Source organism: Taurulus bubalis, assembly GCF_910589615.1.
Source record: "Taurulus bubalis genome assembly, chromosome: 9".
Classification (NCBI taxonomy): domain Eukaryota; kingdom Metazoa; phylum Chordata; class Actinopteri; order Perciformes; family Cottidae; genus Taurulus; species Taurulus bubalis.
In genome coordinates this window covers 1,698,256-1,714,977 of record NC_136597.1, presented here as the reverse complement: position 1 = coordinate 1,714,977, position 16,722 = coordinate 1,698,256, and the positions used below count along the sequence as shown (strand labels likewise).

Below are 16,722 nucleotides of genomic sequence, written 5' to 3'. Positions count from 1 at the left end.
GTCCAATGCTGAGACCCAACCTACGCCCTTGCGTATGGTAAAATGGACCCGTACTTCTATAGCGCTTTTCTAGTCTTCCAACCACTCAAAGCGCTTTAACACTACATGTCATCATTCACCCATTCACACACTGATGAGAGGAGCTACCATGAAGGTGCCACATCATTATCAACCATTCATAGACCGTAGAACAGCTAGACATGTAGGGTTAAGTGTCTTGCTCTAGGACACATCGACATGGGCTAGCGGAGCCGGGGATCGAAGATAACAGTGATTATTTTATTAGTATTTCAAAAGAATGGGCCGGTAGGCTACGAGTGCTCAGAAAGAGAGAGGCAGGCAGGTAACAGATGGCTAGAACGTCAGGCAACATAGGAGGATCTGGCAAACGCTCCCACGGCGCGGTATACATTCAGGAAGCACACGGGCAGGAGCCACGAGGACTTGGACAGGTGTGGTTCAACCGAGCATGGAGAGTGAGATACACCACACACAGGAGGACAGAGAACGAATGAGGGACAGGAAATGCTGCTCATGTTGCCAACATGTGAATATCATCAGATGCACATCATATCATACACTTATCCACTCTATGGTCCTGAATCTGACTCCCAACTTGTCAAAAACCGACCCAGACTTGGTCAGTGACCCTACGCTTCAAACTACAGCGACAGCTTCCCCTCCGGCGTCGGTTTTGGGACGACGTGTCAGTCTACGATCGTTACATGGACATCGTCTTCCATTCATACGGCGATGACACAGCCTTGTCTTGCCCAAGGACACATTGAAATGTACTGGAGGAGCCGGGGATCAAACCGCTGATGTTCCCGATTGGAAGGGTTTTACGCTTGTTGCGTAACTGCGTAACTAATTAAGTAAAGAAGTTAAGTAACAGGTGCAGCAAAGGTATAACTTCAATGTTAGCAATGTTGGCACAAACAGCGGTCTGCTGGGTGAAAGTCCTGTGCTTGTTTGTTGCTAGCCAGGAGACGGATGCCTGGTTCGTTAGCTAGGTAGCCTGTACTTCTTCAGAGCAGCAACGTTGTGAAATGTGACTCATTTACTCTGGTTCTCTACGCTTTGTAACGTTACAGTTAAATTATGTCTGCTCTTTTAACCACGTCAGCCTCTCTGACCGTCGAATAATAACACAATGTGTATCCGTTGTTATCTGAACGCCTGGTGCGTCTCATGCAGTCGCTAAAGGCAAGGCAAGTGTATGTGGAGAGCACATTTCAACAACAGGGCGATTCAAAGTGCTTCACATGAAACCAGTAAAAGGAACTAGAGTCTCCAGAGGCATCACCGTGCCTACGGGTTTCTACTGGATCTCTACCGACTACGAGTCGACCTCCGGTCGCTCCCAGCAGCCCCTTTGTCCTGTTTAAACTCTTTATTCTTTCACCAGTGGACACTTATTCTCTTTCCCTTTTACAACCCAGTGGAAATATGTGCTTTTACTTTAGAAAGCAGGACACATAAAACCATTAAAAGCTCCAAAACATAATGCAGAACAATTTTAAAACAACAAATTATTTCCTCGCTTCAGCTAAAGGCTTCGAGCGGCGGTATTTGACGAGTTAAGTGCGAGAACCGGCCGAGTAGATCATGAGAGATTAGGTCAGTTGGTGACAATCAATCTTTCTAGCAAGGTGGTCAATCGTAACGACCTCTTCGTCCACCGGTTTCCTGCCACCCGGATGTCTCCAGCCCATCTGCTGCCCGGTGAAGCTTTGCTTCCCCCTGTCCGCTCAGGCCTGTGCTGTGTGCCGGGTGCTGCTGCCCTGCCTTCACCGTCTCAGCACCCATGGGAGAAATGGTGTTTTCACCCCTGCTGCTCAGTCAGCAGAGAGCAGCTTGATGCAGAGCCTCAGACGCCAACTTAACAACTTCACCGCTTCAGCACTCATAGGATGGTAAAAACTGTGCAAACCTTTGGCCGGGTGTCACATGTCCCTGGGCAGCGGTCAGGCTATGATCCTCTATGTGCAGCAGCTGTATGTATCGGCCTATTGCACGTATGGTGTGTGTGTGTTTATGTGTGTGTATTTGCGTGAGAGAGAGCCTGTGTGCCAACAACCGTGTGCCGTGTTGGCATGTCGAGCAGAGAGACAGGTGGCTGGAAAGGAGGTGGCAGAGAATCAAAGAGAGACGTGTTTCTGTCATTGGTTGACAGAGAGAGATGGAAAGAGCTTGAAGATGGAGACGAGTGCTTTATTGTTTGGTGGAGCGCTCGTCTCATTCCAAGCATTTATTTTTGGATCTAATCATTCTGAGGCTCCAGTTTTTATCCTTTTTTTTTATGCATTTATTAGACTGAGAAATGAGGGGAGAGTGACATCAGACAGCGGTCACACAGTTCAGTTACCACGGTTACAGGTGATTCTCATCTGTGGTGAATAATCCTGTTTATAGCAGAAGGTAATGTCGCTCTGCTCTGTGCTAACACATCACACAACACACTAGGGATGTCATGACAATTGCTAGTTTGCAACTTCTGAAACCGAGACTGAACTTGTTCTTCTCCCGTTTGGTGGTTCAGGGGAGGAACGGCGTCCCGTTGTCTAGGGAGCGATGGCGCCGGTAGAAAAGGTCCCTGATAACGCTGCACTGTGAACAATGGAGGAGCGCTAGCTCACGTTAGCTGTTAGCAGCTGGAGAGCTAATGCTGGAGAGCTACACAACGGAGCTAATGTTGCTTTGAGGTACATTATGATGCCTTCAAGCTCTATTCAGGTCAAATGAGTATTGGGCAAAGGTACATTTTAACGTTATTATGATGTTCAAATGTAATCTTGTCAAATTCAGTTATTGGCGAGAAACCTGACATGGATCATCAGGGATTAATAATACAAATATAAATAAGACAGGATGCAAACAGAAGTAAAGGAGTAGTTTTTGTTGGATACAGAGAATCTTTTAATTTCCCTGATATGTGCATTGACTTCTAAATGTCTGGTCATGACATTCCTTCTTCAGGGCTCTCAAGTTTTTAAGACAGGTAAGAGTGACATACCCCCCACCCCCGCACCTGCGCCCAGACCAGCCCCCCTCCCCCCCATATTATTATTAGCTTTATTTTCATTGGTTGCTGGATTACATTTCACCCAGATACAACAGATATGTTTTTCTGATTGGCTATTCGTGTAGCCCATTTCTTTTTATTGATTGGCGTGAGAAATACGATGTGTGGCGGGAGGGCGTGACTTAAGACCGAAATGCGTGACAGTCACACTCAATGCGTGACACTTGAGAGCCCTGCTTCTTATACTCTTTTTGCTCATGGGTGGTTTGGTTGCTGCTTGTTGTCTATCAGTGGGATTGGTGAATAATTTAGTCTGTAAATATGGTTTGCATGGTTACTGTAAAACAAGTTGCAAGAACAGGTCATGGTACCTCGCGGCCCCTCAGCAGACAGCTTGGTGACTTTAACTTAGTTTTTGGCGAGATTGAATAAGGTGTCTTTTACGCCGACTTGGAGCCGATTGCCTGAGTACGTCGCTGCTTGTGTTTGAGTTTGAATGAAGTGTGTTTTTTATGAAGGACAGCGGTTACAGCAGTGGTTGTTGCAGACTGTCTGCAACAACCACTGCTGTAACCGCTGTCCGTCGTAATGATGACAGTACAAATAAGCTGAATTGTATAAATGATGATTTATGTTAGAATCAAGAATAAATATGCACTGTTTCACTACATTGTATTAAATGAAATGCCCCTGAGGATACGAAATGTTTTGTTTTTGTAATTGATCCAGCTATAACAGGATGGAAAACTTACTGCAGCACTCAGTTGGTATATTATAAAATGATATCCAGTGACAACAGGTCAAGTTTTACACTTTTAAACTATCTTTTATTAATGATAAACATTATAGAAACAATCCAGTTTGGGGATGACATACAGTGAACGTCAAAGAACGGCAGCTGAGTCTGACAAAATGTTATTATATTTTAATAACAAAACAAATGTATGGAGAGCTGTGAGAACACACACACACACACACACACACACACACACACACACACACATACTATATGCAAGGTCTTCATACTGAATGTTATCTTGTTGTGTGTTTTTTGTAGGAGCCGGTTATAAAGGTAGAGAATGAGGCCAGTGAAGGGATGGGCAGAGTGGATGAAGGAGTAGAGGAGTTCTTCACCAAGAAAATCATCCCTGACTATGCACTGTGAGTTCAACACATGCACACACACACACACACACACACACACACACACACACACACACACACAAACACACACACACACACACACACACACACACACACACACACATTTTCTCTTCGCTTAATATCCACTTAAGACAGCAGTAAACTGAGAAGGAATCTTTATCTACTAATTCATATCAATTGTCTTGGGGACGGGCCAAGGGTGCTGTAAGATTTATCACAGCATTTTTAATTTATTGTGTGTTTTTCACGTCTTTAAAACAAGCCGCCACATTGACATGGCAGGTTTTATGTTACGCTTTCAAACAGATTGAGAAGAGAAAATCAATAAACATCATAATCACCATCATTAACAAGCGCAACTTTGCAGCAGCTGCGACCGAAGGCGCGCAGGCATCCATGACAACCAGCAACCTCCCGGCTGCTGGTTGTCATCGTACCAAAACACACTTTTGAGCTTGAGAGTTTTTAGTGAGCGTCGGAGTCAGCGATGGAAAGTTTTGAAATTTCAATTATTTCTGACCCCTTAAAATAATGACCATTCACTGTAACGGGTGAGAGCATCACTTCTACTCCTATAAATTGTATTTTTTCGCATCAAGAAGACAAAACCTCTCCGGGAAACTGTCAAAATAAAAGTGTACCGTCTGTAATATGTAACATGTTTGTGACTTCCTTGTAGCTGTGTGTGTAGAGTGCATGCTGGATGTGTTTGTCGTGCTGAACACACCCCGTGTCCCTTCAGTGTGACGCCACATGAACACACACCCCTCCTCTGAATTCTGTTGTGGACCTGCCTGAGTCTTCTGTTTCAGTCTCTGAACTAGAAGTGGTTAGCTCGCTGTGTGACAAAACAATCCCAATCAAAATGGTCCCGCAGCTTTTTCCTGGTTCAAGCATCATCACGTAATGAGTGCATGAGTTTGACTGCAACCACGTGGCAGCAGGTGGTTGTATAGAGACGGCAACTCTCATGTTCATTGATGCACGTCTACCTGACGTGTATTCATGAACATGAGAGAGTTACCGTCTCTATACAACCACGTGGCAGCAGGTGGTTGCATAGAGACGGCAACTCTCATGTTCATTGATGCAGGTCTACCTGACATGTATTCATGAACATGAGAGAGTTACCGTCTCTATACAACCACGTGGCAGCAGGTGGCTGTATAGAGACGGTTCCTGACATAATAAACAATGGATTGCATTGCAGTATGACAACTTCAACTCCAACGATGCTTTCCTGGATTGTGTTTATTGTTGCAGATGTCGATGCTTTAGATCTTAATCTTTCTAAAAAGGTGCACATTAGTCTGTGGGTTTTTGTAACGGCACCGAACTATACTTTAAATAAAACTCAGGAGCTCTGGAGGATCCTTTTTGATCCACCTTGCTCATACTCATGCTGGATGTTGATAGTTATGATCAAAATATCTTTTAAACGTATTTTTTTGACATACTTATGCATACTTATGGACTTTATGCCACAATTGGGGATATTTTGACAATGATGCTGGATGAAAAGTCAGGGGTTAACCAACAATAATTAGGGGACATTTCATCAACCAGACAGAGACAGATAGGAGTTGCAATGAGATTAATGGAGAAATGTGGTCTCTGCTTGACATTAACGAGCTCCAGCTCCTCAAATGGCGGCGAGAAGTTGAGAACATATTAACATAAAAAAAAGCTTGAAAAACTCGACGTGAGAGCGAAGCGCTGAAGCTTTGCTGCTGACGCGTCTCGGCGTGATCACATGTCACGGCCGTCCAGCGGCTCGTTCACCAGAGTGTTGACCGGTTGGTCAACAACAGGCCCCGCCTCTGACGAAGCAGGAAGTCGCCGCGTGCCGTTGCCTGTTTGCATGACTCGTCTCGTTGTGTACCTGAACTGAGCATGTGTCTGGAGTCCTGTAGCGGTAGTCGTAGTACTGAGTGTCTCTTCTTGTCTGTTGCTCTTTCTGCTGTCTCCCTGCTGCAGAAAAGGCCGGTGGGAGGAGTCAATCCCTGCCCAAGCCACTCCCTCAGAGTCAAGCTCCACCCTCTTTTCCTCTTCGTCTGACAATATCACCCCCTCCTCCTCCTCCACCACCACCACTACCACTGTCACCCCTCCCTCCGTCCCATCTACTGACACACCCCTCACACCCACTGATGTTTCACCCCTCTGCACATCCCCCTCTTCTGTCCCCACCACCACACTCCCCACCAAAAACATCAAGAAAAAGTTTGGCGACTTCTTTGCCTTCAAGAAGGCTCGAGCCGGCCGAGCCGCCAAGGCGGGAGGGGGAGAGGGAGGAGGAGGAGGAGGAGAGGCGGTGAAGGTCAAAAGGACCTCCATTGCAGACCTCATTCGACCCCTCCGCGAGGCCAAAGAGAGGGAGAGGGAGAGGGAGAAGGGGAGAGGGGCAAGGTCAGTGGAGGATGCTAACGTTTCTAATGATGCCGCCACCACAGAAGGAGCCGTCGTCACCGGCCACCATCTTGCAGGCGTTGCCAGGGGAACGACGGCGCCTGCCAAGACATTAACCACGAAGACGCCTTCCAGTGAGACCACGCCCTCTTTCCCCACCGTCACCACGAGCCCCGACCCCGCCGCCGCCGCCACGCTTTCCAAACTAGAAGAAGAGGCGCTTCCTGTCTCGCCGGGTCGCGCCCCCGGTCCCGCGGTCGCCTCCCGGCTGACGGAGCAGGAGAGGATGAAGGAGGCGAAGCTGGGAGGGAATCCGTTCGGAGAGAGGAGACTGAAGGTGACCAAGAGGTCGCTGAGAGAGGGCAAGAGCCAGAGCCTCATCCTGCTGACGGGGTTAGAACCCGAGGACAAGGATGACGCGCACAGCAAGGTCAGTCTGACGGCGCTCTGGAGCCTCATGCTGCGCTCACGAGTAGATTACATGCAAAGTCAATGCACTGACGAATGGATGCTAAAAAGCGAATCAGAATCAGAATCGTTGATTTGCCAGGTACGGTGCACATACAAGAGTTTGATGAGGTGAAAGGTGCACAACAATAAACATAGACTTAGAATAAAACAATAAAACCATGCAAATTATTAAAACAATAAACATCAACAATCAAGCCATAATTTAAAGATAAATATGGTAAACGACAAACATAGAACCGTACTTTAAAACAAGTATATATTATAAAATAGAAAAGATATGCAAGTTGAAGGAAATTGTCCTGTAGAACATAACTATCTCACAGCGTGGTCCTTCTGCTAGTTATTAGAGTGTGTGTGTGTGTGTGTGTGTGTGTGTGTGTGTGTGTGTGTGTGTGTGTGTGTGTGTGTACCACTCTAACCCTTTCTTTCGTCCTCCAGAAGCATGCGTCTGAGAGCACATCTAGTTTTGAACAGCGGCTTCAGGTGATGCTGCACAGAATGGGCGTGGCCAAAACCCCACCAGCCGACACCAGGGCGAGCCAGGTAGGGTGTGTGTGTGTGTGTGTGTGTGTGTGTGTGTGTGTGTGTGTGTGTGTGTGTGTCTATCTAGACCAGTGGTTCTCATACTTTTTCTGTCACGCCCCACTTTGGAGGAAGAAAAATGCTCGGGCCCCACCGCCCCAACAAAATTGGTTCATCCTGTTCTCATAGTTTCATGTTGAAGTGTCCTTGAGCAACACACTGAAGCCCCAGAGCTTCACAGCAGCTCACTGCTCCTTCATCACTAAGGATGGTGACATGCAGAGAATAATGTCCCCACTTTGGGATTAATAAAGGATTATGAAAAGAATCTGCATCTCCCCTCACGCCCCACCTGTAATACCTCCGCGCCCCACTAGAGGGTCGCGCCTCACAGTTTGAGAACCACTGATCTAGACTGTGGAGGTTCCTTGTTGTGAGTCTAAAATGTACAACAAACATTCTCTCTCCTGACCACCAGGGGGCGACTCCTCTGGTTGTATAGAAGTCTATGCTTCATGTGTTAACGCTGCATTCTCTCTCCTGACCACCAGGGGGCGACTCCTCTGGTTGTATAGAAGTCTATGCTTCATGTGTTAACGCTGCATTCTCTCTCCTGACCACCAGGGGGCGAATCCTCTGGTTGTATAGAAGTCTATGCTTCATGTGTTAAAGCTGCATTCTCTCTCCTGACCACCAGGGGGCGAATCCTCTGGTTGTATAGAAGTCTATGCTTCATGTGTTAAAGCTGCATTCTCTCTCCTGACCACCAGGGGGAGAATCCTCTGGTTGTATAGAAGTCTATGCTTCATGTGTTAAAGCTGCATTCTCTCTACTGACCACCAGGGGGTGACTCCTGTGGTTGTATAGAAGTATATGCTTCATGTGTTAAAGCTGCATTCTCTCTACTGACCTCCAGGGGGCGACTCCTGTGGTTGTATAGAAGTCTATGCTTCATGTGTTAAAGCTGCATTCTCTCTCCTGACCACCAGGAGGTGACTCCTCTGGTTGTATAGAAGTTTATTCTTCATATGTTACCGCTGCATTCACTCTACTGACCACCAGGGGGCAACTCCTCTGGGTGTATAGAAGTCTATATAAACTGCCAGAGACGTATACCCCGTCAGTCCTCACTGATTGCAAAAATACAAGATGGCGACGGCCAAATTGCTAAACCCGAGGCTTCAAATCCACAGACCACAAACCAATGGGTGATGTCACGATGACTATGTCCACTTCCTGTCTTGTCGATGGCCACTGGGAGTCACAACGGGCTGGTGGAGCGCTGGGTCTCTTTTTGTAACGACAGCAGCAGAAGGGTTGCTGATCCAGCAGAGAGATGGAGCGCTCCCCTGGGATTAGACCCCAGCCCCGTTTGCATCGTTGGCTGAATTCGAGCTAACTGCTAAATGAAGGTCCGTCTCTCGGGAGGACGAAATGAAAACACAAGTCGTTTCTTGTTTCTGCCATTTTGATTTTGATCCAATAAACCTTCTACATCTTTGTCCTCTCATGTTTGACCAAAGACAGACTGCTGGTGAGCGCGCTCATTTCAGCACAATAAATGTCTTCCCTTTCTGCTGATGATGTTAATTAATTGTTTTAATGTTTTAAACACACACCATGAGGAGGTGCTGTACTCTTATCTGGGACTGACCATAGTCTGTGTAAGAAGTGGACGTAGTCATTGTTACATCACTCATTGGTTTGTGGACTGATGTTATAGCAGCAGGATCCTGTCAATCACCTTGTAGCCCCGCCCCTAAAGCGTCCCCTGCTTTATGGTCTGACTCTAAATGACCATAATGTACTAAATGAACATCATGCTGTATTGAAGAAGACTTGAAACTAGAGATTGAGACAAAAACTCATGTTTACAATTTTTACTGAGGGAATAAATCAAGAGAAGTAGAGTCATTTATATAGACTTCTATACAACCAGAGAAGTCCACCCCTGGTGGTCATTAGAGAGAATGCAGCTTTAACACATGAAGCATAGACTTCTATTTAACCAGAGGAGTCACCCTGGTGGTCAGTAGAGAGAATGCAGCTTTAACCCATGAAGCATAGACTTCTATACAACCAGAGGAGTCACCCTGGTGGTCAGGAGAGAGAATGCAGCTTTAACCCATGAAGCATAGACTTCTATACAACCAGAGGAGTCACCCTGGTGGTCAGGAGAGAGAATGCAGCTTTAACCCATGAAGCATATACTTCTATACAATCAGAGGAGTCACCCTGGTGGTCAGGAGAGAGAATGCAGCTTTAACACATAAAGCATATACTTCTATAAAATCAGAGGCGTCGCCAGTAGAGAGAATGAAAGTTTTAAGACACTTTCTGGGACTGACCCTTCAGCATACAGCATGATGTGATGCCATCTGGGAGGCGCTGTAGGTCTACCAAATCATTCTTACAATAGGTGTTTCCCTTCTGCAATAAGAACTCTCTAAGTTGTAGTCGCTTTACATTGAGTGGTTCAGACACTCAGGCTCAGAGTCAACTGATGGTCTGTTTTCAACCTGTGTGATCATCTGTTTCAACTGATGTCTCTGTAATGACCTTGGGAGGTACAATGGTATCATAACTGATAGTGAGGATGGACAAAACAACCAACACAAGATGTCATAAACTATATTTATTCTTCAATCTGTTCTGTAGTAAATACTTGTGTTTTATTACTTTAACCATAGAACACTAACGTTAAAAATAGTAACACCATCACTAACGTTGGGTATATTTCACCCGATATAATGTACCTGATAAAATATACCCCTCATCAAAATATATTAAAATACAACAATACAAGGCAAGTTGAAGTATTCTTCTTTTATTTTACCCTTTAGAACTTCTCATGAAACCAAAAACCGGCATCATGGTGGGGATCCTAAAAAAAGGCTCAAAATCGGGTGAAAAATTAGGGAATCGTCAATGAAACATGATTATAAATATAAATAATGAGGCTATGAACTTGTTATTTGGTCCACATGTAAAAAAACAGGGATTGGAGCAGAGGGACACGCCCACCTTCAATAAGACACGTCTACCTTCAATAAGACACACCCACCTTCAATAAGACACATCTACCTTCAATTAGACACGTCTACCTTCAAAAAGACACGTCTACCTTCAATAAGACACGCCAACCTTCAATAAGACACGCCTACCTTCAATAAGACACACCCACCTTCAATAAGACACACCTACCTTCAATAAGACACGCCAACCTTCAATAAGACACGCCTACCTTCAATAAGACACACCCACCTTCAATAAGACACGCCTACCTTCAATAAGACACACCCACCTTCAATAAGACACACCCACCTTCAATAAGACACGCCTACCTTCAATTAGACAGTATCCCTTCGATTAGACACGGCTACCTTCATTAAGACACACCCACCTTCAATAAGACACGTCTCCCCCGAATCCCCTGGAGCTCTGCCGCGAGGTGCTGCTCATCAGCCAATCAAAAAAAAAAATGGGCTACACGAATAGCCAATCAGAAAAACATATCTGTTGTATCTGGATGAAATGTAATCCAGCAACCAATGAAAATAAAGCGAATAATAATATGGGGAGGAGGGGAGCTGGTCTGTGGGCATATGGCATGGGCGAAGGCGCGGCCGGGGGGAGGAGGGGGAGGAGGAGGAGGAGGATATGTCACTCTTACCTGTCTTAAAAACTTGAGAGCCCTGTTTTCGTGATACTTGCGGCGTGCTTGTTTTTAACAAGAAGGAGAAGTCCAGCCGTTACAAAGCACCAGCACATATTATATATTCATGTCTAATGTGTCTGTTGTAGAATAAAGACGAGGAGCTGAGAAAGGCCAACTCTGAAGGTGAGTGTTCTTGTTTACATCATTTACATTTATTTTTTCCCTTGCACTGCAAAATCGAGTTAAAAAGTATGGGAAATAAATCATTTCTTTGTTAGGTGTGAAAAGTCATTCCATAATTTGGTTCATGTTAATACTATTCACTGTATCGTAGAGCTGCTGGTTGCATTACAGCAGGAGACCAGTGTGCATGTTGTGTTCATTACATGTGCAGCGTGGACTCACTTTGACCCTCGGCTGTGTGTGTGTGTGTGTGTGTGTGTGTGTGTGTGTGTGTGTGTGTGTGTGTGTGTGTGTGTGTGTGCTCAGGCGCTATCCTGGACAAGCGAGTCCCTCCTCCCACACACATGAAGCCCAGAACCATGTCCACCTCATCAGGTATCAGTGTTGTCTATGGCCTCAGTGTATCTGAACGTGGGAACAATACTCATGTGTGGAGGATGTACCTCCATTATTGTCCCAACACACATCAATGAGCAGCTGTTTTAGGAAAGACTGAGCTGTTGTTCTCTTCTGCTTCTGCAACATGTCTTCTTTCAGACTAGTGGAAAGAAAACTCATTCAGGTGTTTATTTGACTATTTTGTCTGTTTGTGTCTGTAGATGTATGCCTCATTTGCATATTTAAACAGAAATATGAAGCACTATAAGTTTTTTTAAAGATGTCTTCAGTGGAACCAATGAGCGTATTGGAGCTGAGAGTCACAGACAGTAGAGGAGTCTGAAAGAAGAAACTAACCCATGGATGCTTTGACCCCGTTTCCAGCAGACCCCAGGCATCCTATGAGAGCGCTGGACCCGATCCCTATCCGAGCAGACCTTATCCGACCAGACCCTGTCCGAGCAGACCTTATCCGACCAGACCCTGTCCGAGCAGACCTTATCCGACCAGACCCTATTCGAGCGGACCCTCATCTTCACCTGAAGCCCGTCCTCCACGAGCGCCCCGGCGGGCCCCTGCCGCCCAAACCTGCCGTGGCGGCCAAGCCTCCGCTGCCCACCCCGGCTTCTCCTGCAGGAGCTGGACCTCGGCCCTCCTCTGCTCCTCCTGCCATCGGCTCGGCGGGGAGAGTCCAGCTCAGAGCGCCCCCTCAGGACGGGGGGCCGGCGGAGACCACGGCTCAGGTAGTAACGCAGCAGCACTACTATTAATATCATATACTAATATTACCCTCAAATGTTTGAAACCAACAACGTCATCCAACAGGCTCATGGATATGTGAGAACGTCTATGAGAATAGTTAAAAAAAAATTGTATCTTTACTTTTGATACATGAATTCAAATAGTTAAAACATACAATTAAAAAGGTTAAAGATTATGAATATGTAACGTGAATTACATATTGAGTCAAGTGACTAATGCAGGACACAAGATGGCAGCAATGTTTACAGTTTCTTGTAGTTACCAAGACACACAAACAATCCTTGTGCACAATCCTGGAAGCTCCACCTGGAGGTCTGCTGAACCATCAAGACTCTGTCTTCTTGAGTCCACGTCTAAAACACATCAGTCAAACTCAAAGCTGTGAGAGTTCTGCTTGTTTTTGGAAGATCAGCTGCACCCAGAATGCACCTGTGGAAACCCCTGTAACCAATGAGAGCAGTAAGAAAGCCGAGGCTGAGCACTAAACAGGATTCAGGTTTCATGGTGCGAAGAAGAAACGACGTACTGTGTTTACAGAACGGTATTTTAATATAGATTTAGATGAATAAAAGAAAGATTGTTGTTACAAATCTCTAATCCTCTGTGAACAAATCAGGCTTGTAGAACGAGAACGGCTTGAGCAGGAGAACAGAGTGATTTCATTGCTTCTATCACATTATTACTACATCAGACTACAATGGGCAGACTGTAGAGGAGCTAATGGGATTAAAGGATCGGGTGGTTTAACTTTAAACAATGGACAAGGTGATGCATTTTTGCAACCGAGTAGAGTCCGCTATAGACCTTGGTTTCCAGTCAATCAGCTGATTATGGGAGGTATCGAGTGATGATATAACTATCTAACACGGGATGATGAGATGATAGTGTGGTAAAACATGAGGCAGAATAGAGAAGTCAGGACATTTAGAGGACATGAAACCCTTACTGCAGCTTAGGCTGGGCGGGATGGCCAAAAAGTCATATCACGGTAATAACACATTAATTCATTGACGCTGAAAAGGACCGCCAACTGAACAGCTGTTAGAGTGGTGAGCAGCTGTTAGTATGTTGGTACATAGAGGGTGTTAGGAAGCTAAACATGGAGGGACTTAGGACCCAGGGGAATGTAGGTATGCTGCGATGGAGTTTCTTCTTCTTGTGATAGTGGGCGAGCTTTACCCAGCATGCAGTTTGGCGGTGTAATTTTATAAATGTACAATTATTTGTGTTACAAATTGTTTATGTGTCACAAACTGTTGTGGTGTTTTACCTGTTAAAGAGCATTAGTTGTGGGTTATTAATTGTTGTTATAACATGACTAAAGTTATAACATGACTAGAGTTAGAACCATGACTAAAGTTAGAACCATGACTAAAGTTAGAACCATGAATAAAGTTATAACCATGACTAGACTAAAGGTATAACCATGACTAAAGTTAGAACCATGAATAAAGTTATAACATGACTAGAGTTATAACCATGACTAGACTAAAGGTATAACCATGACTAAAGTTAGAACCATGACTAAAGGTATAACCATGACTAAAGGTATAACCATGACTAAAGTTAGAACCATGAATAAAGTTAGAACCATGACTAGACTAAAGGTATAACCATGACTAAAGGTATAACCATGACTAAAGTTAGAACCATGACACGTAAGTAGCTCAGACCGCTGCGCCCTCAGCAGTGAAAAATGAATGTTGCTGCCTGCTGAAGAGCGAGGGGAACCATCTAAAGAGCAATGCAGCATTAAGGAGGGGAAACATTGAACTAACTCCCTCTGATCTCCACAGAATGGGAGCCAGGAGCGTCCCCAGAGTGCTGCCTCGGCCCTTTCCTCCGGGACAGAGCTGCCTCCTCCGGCCCCGTCTCCATGGAGATGTCCCGGCTCACAGGATCGCTCCGAGAAAGCACAATCGGTGACCGACGGTACGTCTCGTTAAAACCAAAGGATCCGCCCATTAATATGTGTTACTGGAAGGAAATCAGGTGTGGTTGAGAGGAGGATGAGAGGAGGCTCATAATGGGCTGGATCCTCCGTGTGATAACATCCCCAAGCTTTTACCATCTCAGGGTCTCTACATAGATCGTGGTTATCTGGATCGTGTTCCATGCATATACTACTCATTATATGAATTGATTTAACTCCTTGCATGTGTGTGTGTGTGTGTGTCTGTGTTTGTGTGTGTGTGTGTGTGTGCCTCCAGAGAGTCTTCCTAAGCCACGCCCACACCTGAAGCCCCTCCCACAGCGCAGAGCTGTGTCTGTCCATGAGGACGCCCTGACCATGACACAAGGTGAGACTCTGAGGACATAAAAAACAATGTGACATGACAGCAAAGTTTAATGAAGAGATTTACAGATGCTAAGCTCTGTTAGCCTGACAAGGCCAGACTATATTTCATGAGCACAGCAGCAGGTGAGAAGATCAGAGAGTGGAAGTCCTGCTTCTTGAAACTCAGTCTCAAGGTACTGGGAGGACTGGAGAGGACGTCCTGCTCCTGTGAGGGCGGGTCCTCAGGGTCCATTGGGTCCATCTGCTCTGAAGACACGTTAAAATACTCCTCTTAAATCACACCATGACAGTCGGCTTCATGCAGGAAGCAACAGAAGAACAGATTTGCTCTCATTTTGTTCGTACGCCAAAAAAAAACATGAATATCATTCATTCGTTTTAGATAATATTTTTGATAATGATTGGATTATTAAAGAAATACTATTGGACCATTGATCCCGATTCTACAGTAACCCCGTAATGACGCTCTGAAGTCCCATGTTGACTTTGTTCAACGTCCATTTCTCTCCTGTTTGATCATCAGCCTCAGAGAAGAATATAAACAAACTGCATTTATTTTCACGCAAAACCCGGATTAAAAGCTCCTGGATTTGTCTCATCTCTCAGAGCTGAAGGCAGTGTTACAGAGATCCCCCATCCGTTTCCGTGGCAACAGAGGAGACCTGCCCACCTGCTCTGAAGACCCTTCAGGTGGGGGTGAAGCACAACGAGCTCATGAGGGTGAGAGAGATGTTTATAATGCTCATCACTTTCTATCTGTCTGATTCTGTGATTCATTGTTTTTCATTCGCTCTCCGTCCGTCCAGCCGGCGACGCGGGGAACCAGAAGGAGGAGCCGAAGGCCGAGCCGGCACCACGGACCAAGCACCAAGACCGAGAGGAGACCCGGGCCTCGGGGCGTCCCGCCTCTGAGGCGTCAGCGACCCGACTCTTCAGTCCGACCGCAGCGCCGTCCGTCCAGATCCAGATCCTGGAGAAGAGGCCCACGTGGGAGAAAAGGAGCCCCGGCGCGGCCCGAACTCTCGAAAAACTGCCGGTGTCTCCATCACCCCGAGAAAAGAGCCCAAGCACAATCCCATCCGGATCCCCGGAGAACCCCAGAGTGAGTCCTCTGTCCTGCAAGAAGAGCCCGGGCCCAGCGGCGGACGTGAGGAACAGCACACAGGAGGCAGGAGAGGCGGTCTCTAAACAGCACACCATGAAGGCAGAGCCAGCAGACCAAAGAACTGAGCCTCCTCTGTCTGAATAACACACACACACACACACACACACACACACACACACACACTGAATGACACCAGGAGAGAGAGGAGCCAGGGGGGAGGGTGCAGAGGTCCATTTGAAAGCTAAACGGGACGGAGATCACGCGGTTGGTGCGTTTCGTTGTCGCGAGCTTACAGCTAACGTCCGCTGTGCCGGGTGAATGAACACGGACTGCACGAGGCGTCCAGGCGTCGAACAATCGATTGATTCAGAAAATACATGTTTTTTTGATTGATTAGGAGGCCCAATCACAGCACCTATTTGTATGAGGCTTGTATTATTCGTACGGATACGACCGCCGGCTCGTTATTGTTATTGGAGTCTGTGCTTATTTACCCCCAACGACGAAGTTAGCAGACGTTAGCTGCGGGGCTAGCAACACGCGTGTTGACAGCTCATCCAGGAACTCCGTCACGGCGATGCTGTCGTCTCGTCGCGTTGATGAACCGGCGTCCAGCCGAGGGGCCGTTCACATGTCGTGTTTTTTTTTTACAACAAATTCATTGTTGTCAATGGAGACGGGCCGAAAGCGCGCTCAAAAAGCAAGAGCGTTGACCAAGCGTTCCCAAGCACCTAGTGTGCAGAAAT

General features: G+C 46.3%; 1 protein-coding gene across 1 annotated transcript in view; it reads left to right on the top strand.

Moving 5' to 3' along the window:
• LOC306741733 (F-actin-uncapping protein LRRC16A-like) overlaps positions 1-16,120 on the top strand; it is a gene marked incomplete at both ends in the record, with an annotated part of 64,067 nt that extends 47,947 nt beyond the window's left edge. Inside the window, 10 exons of the mRNA XM_079224049.1 lie at positions 4,083-4,186; positions 6,167-7,028; positions 7,508-7,603; positions 11,396-11,432; positions 11,739-11,807; positions 12,195-12,553; positions 14,369-14,504; positions 14,783-14,872; positions 15,478-15,591; positions 15,678-16,120. Coding sequence (XP_079080175.1) covers positions 4,083-4,186; positions 6,167-7,028; positions 7,508-7,603; positions 11,396-11,432; positions 11,739-11,807; positions 12,195-12,553; positions 14,369-14,504; positions 14,783-14,872; positions 15,478-15,591; positions 15,678-16,120 — 2,310 coding nt within the window. The remainder of the gene's footprint in view (positions 1-4,082; positions 4,187-6,166; positions 7,029-7,507; positions 7,604-11,395; positions 11,433-11,738; positions 11,808-12,194; positions 12,554-14,368; positions 14,505-14,782; positions 14,873-15,477; positions 15,592-15,677) is intronic.
• Positions 16,121-16,722: the final 602 nt, after the last annotated feature.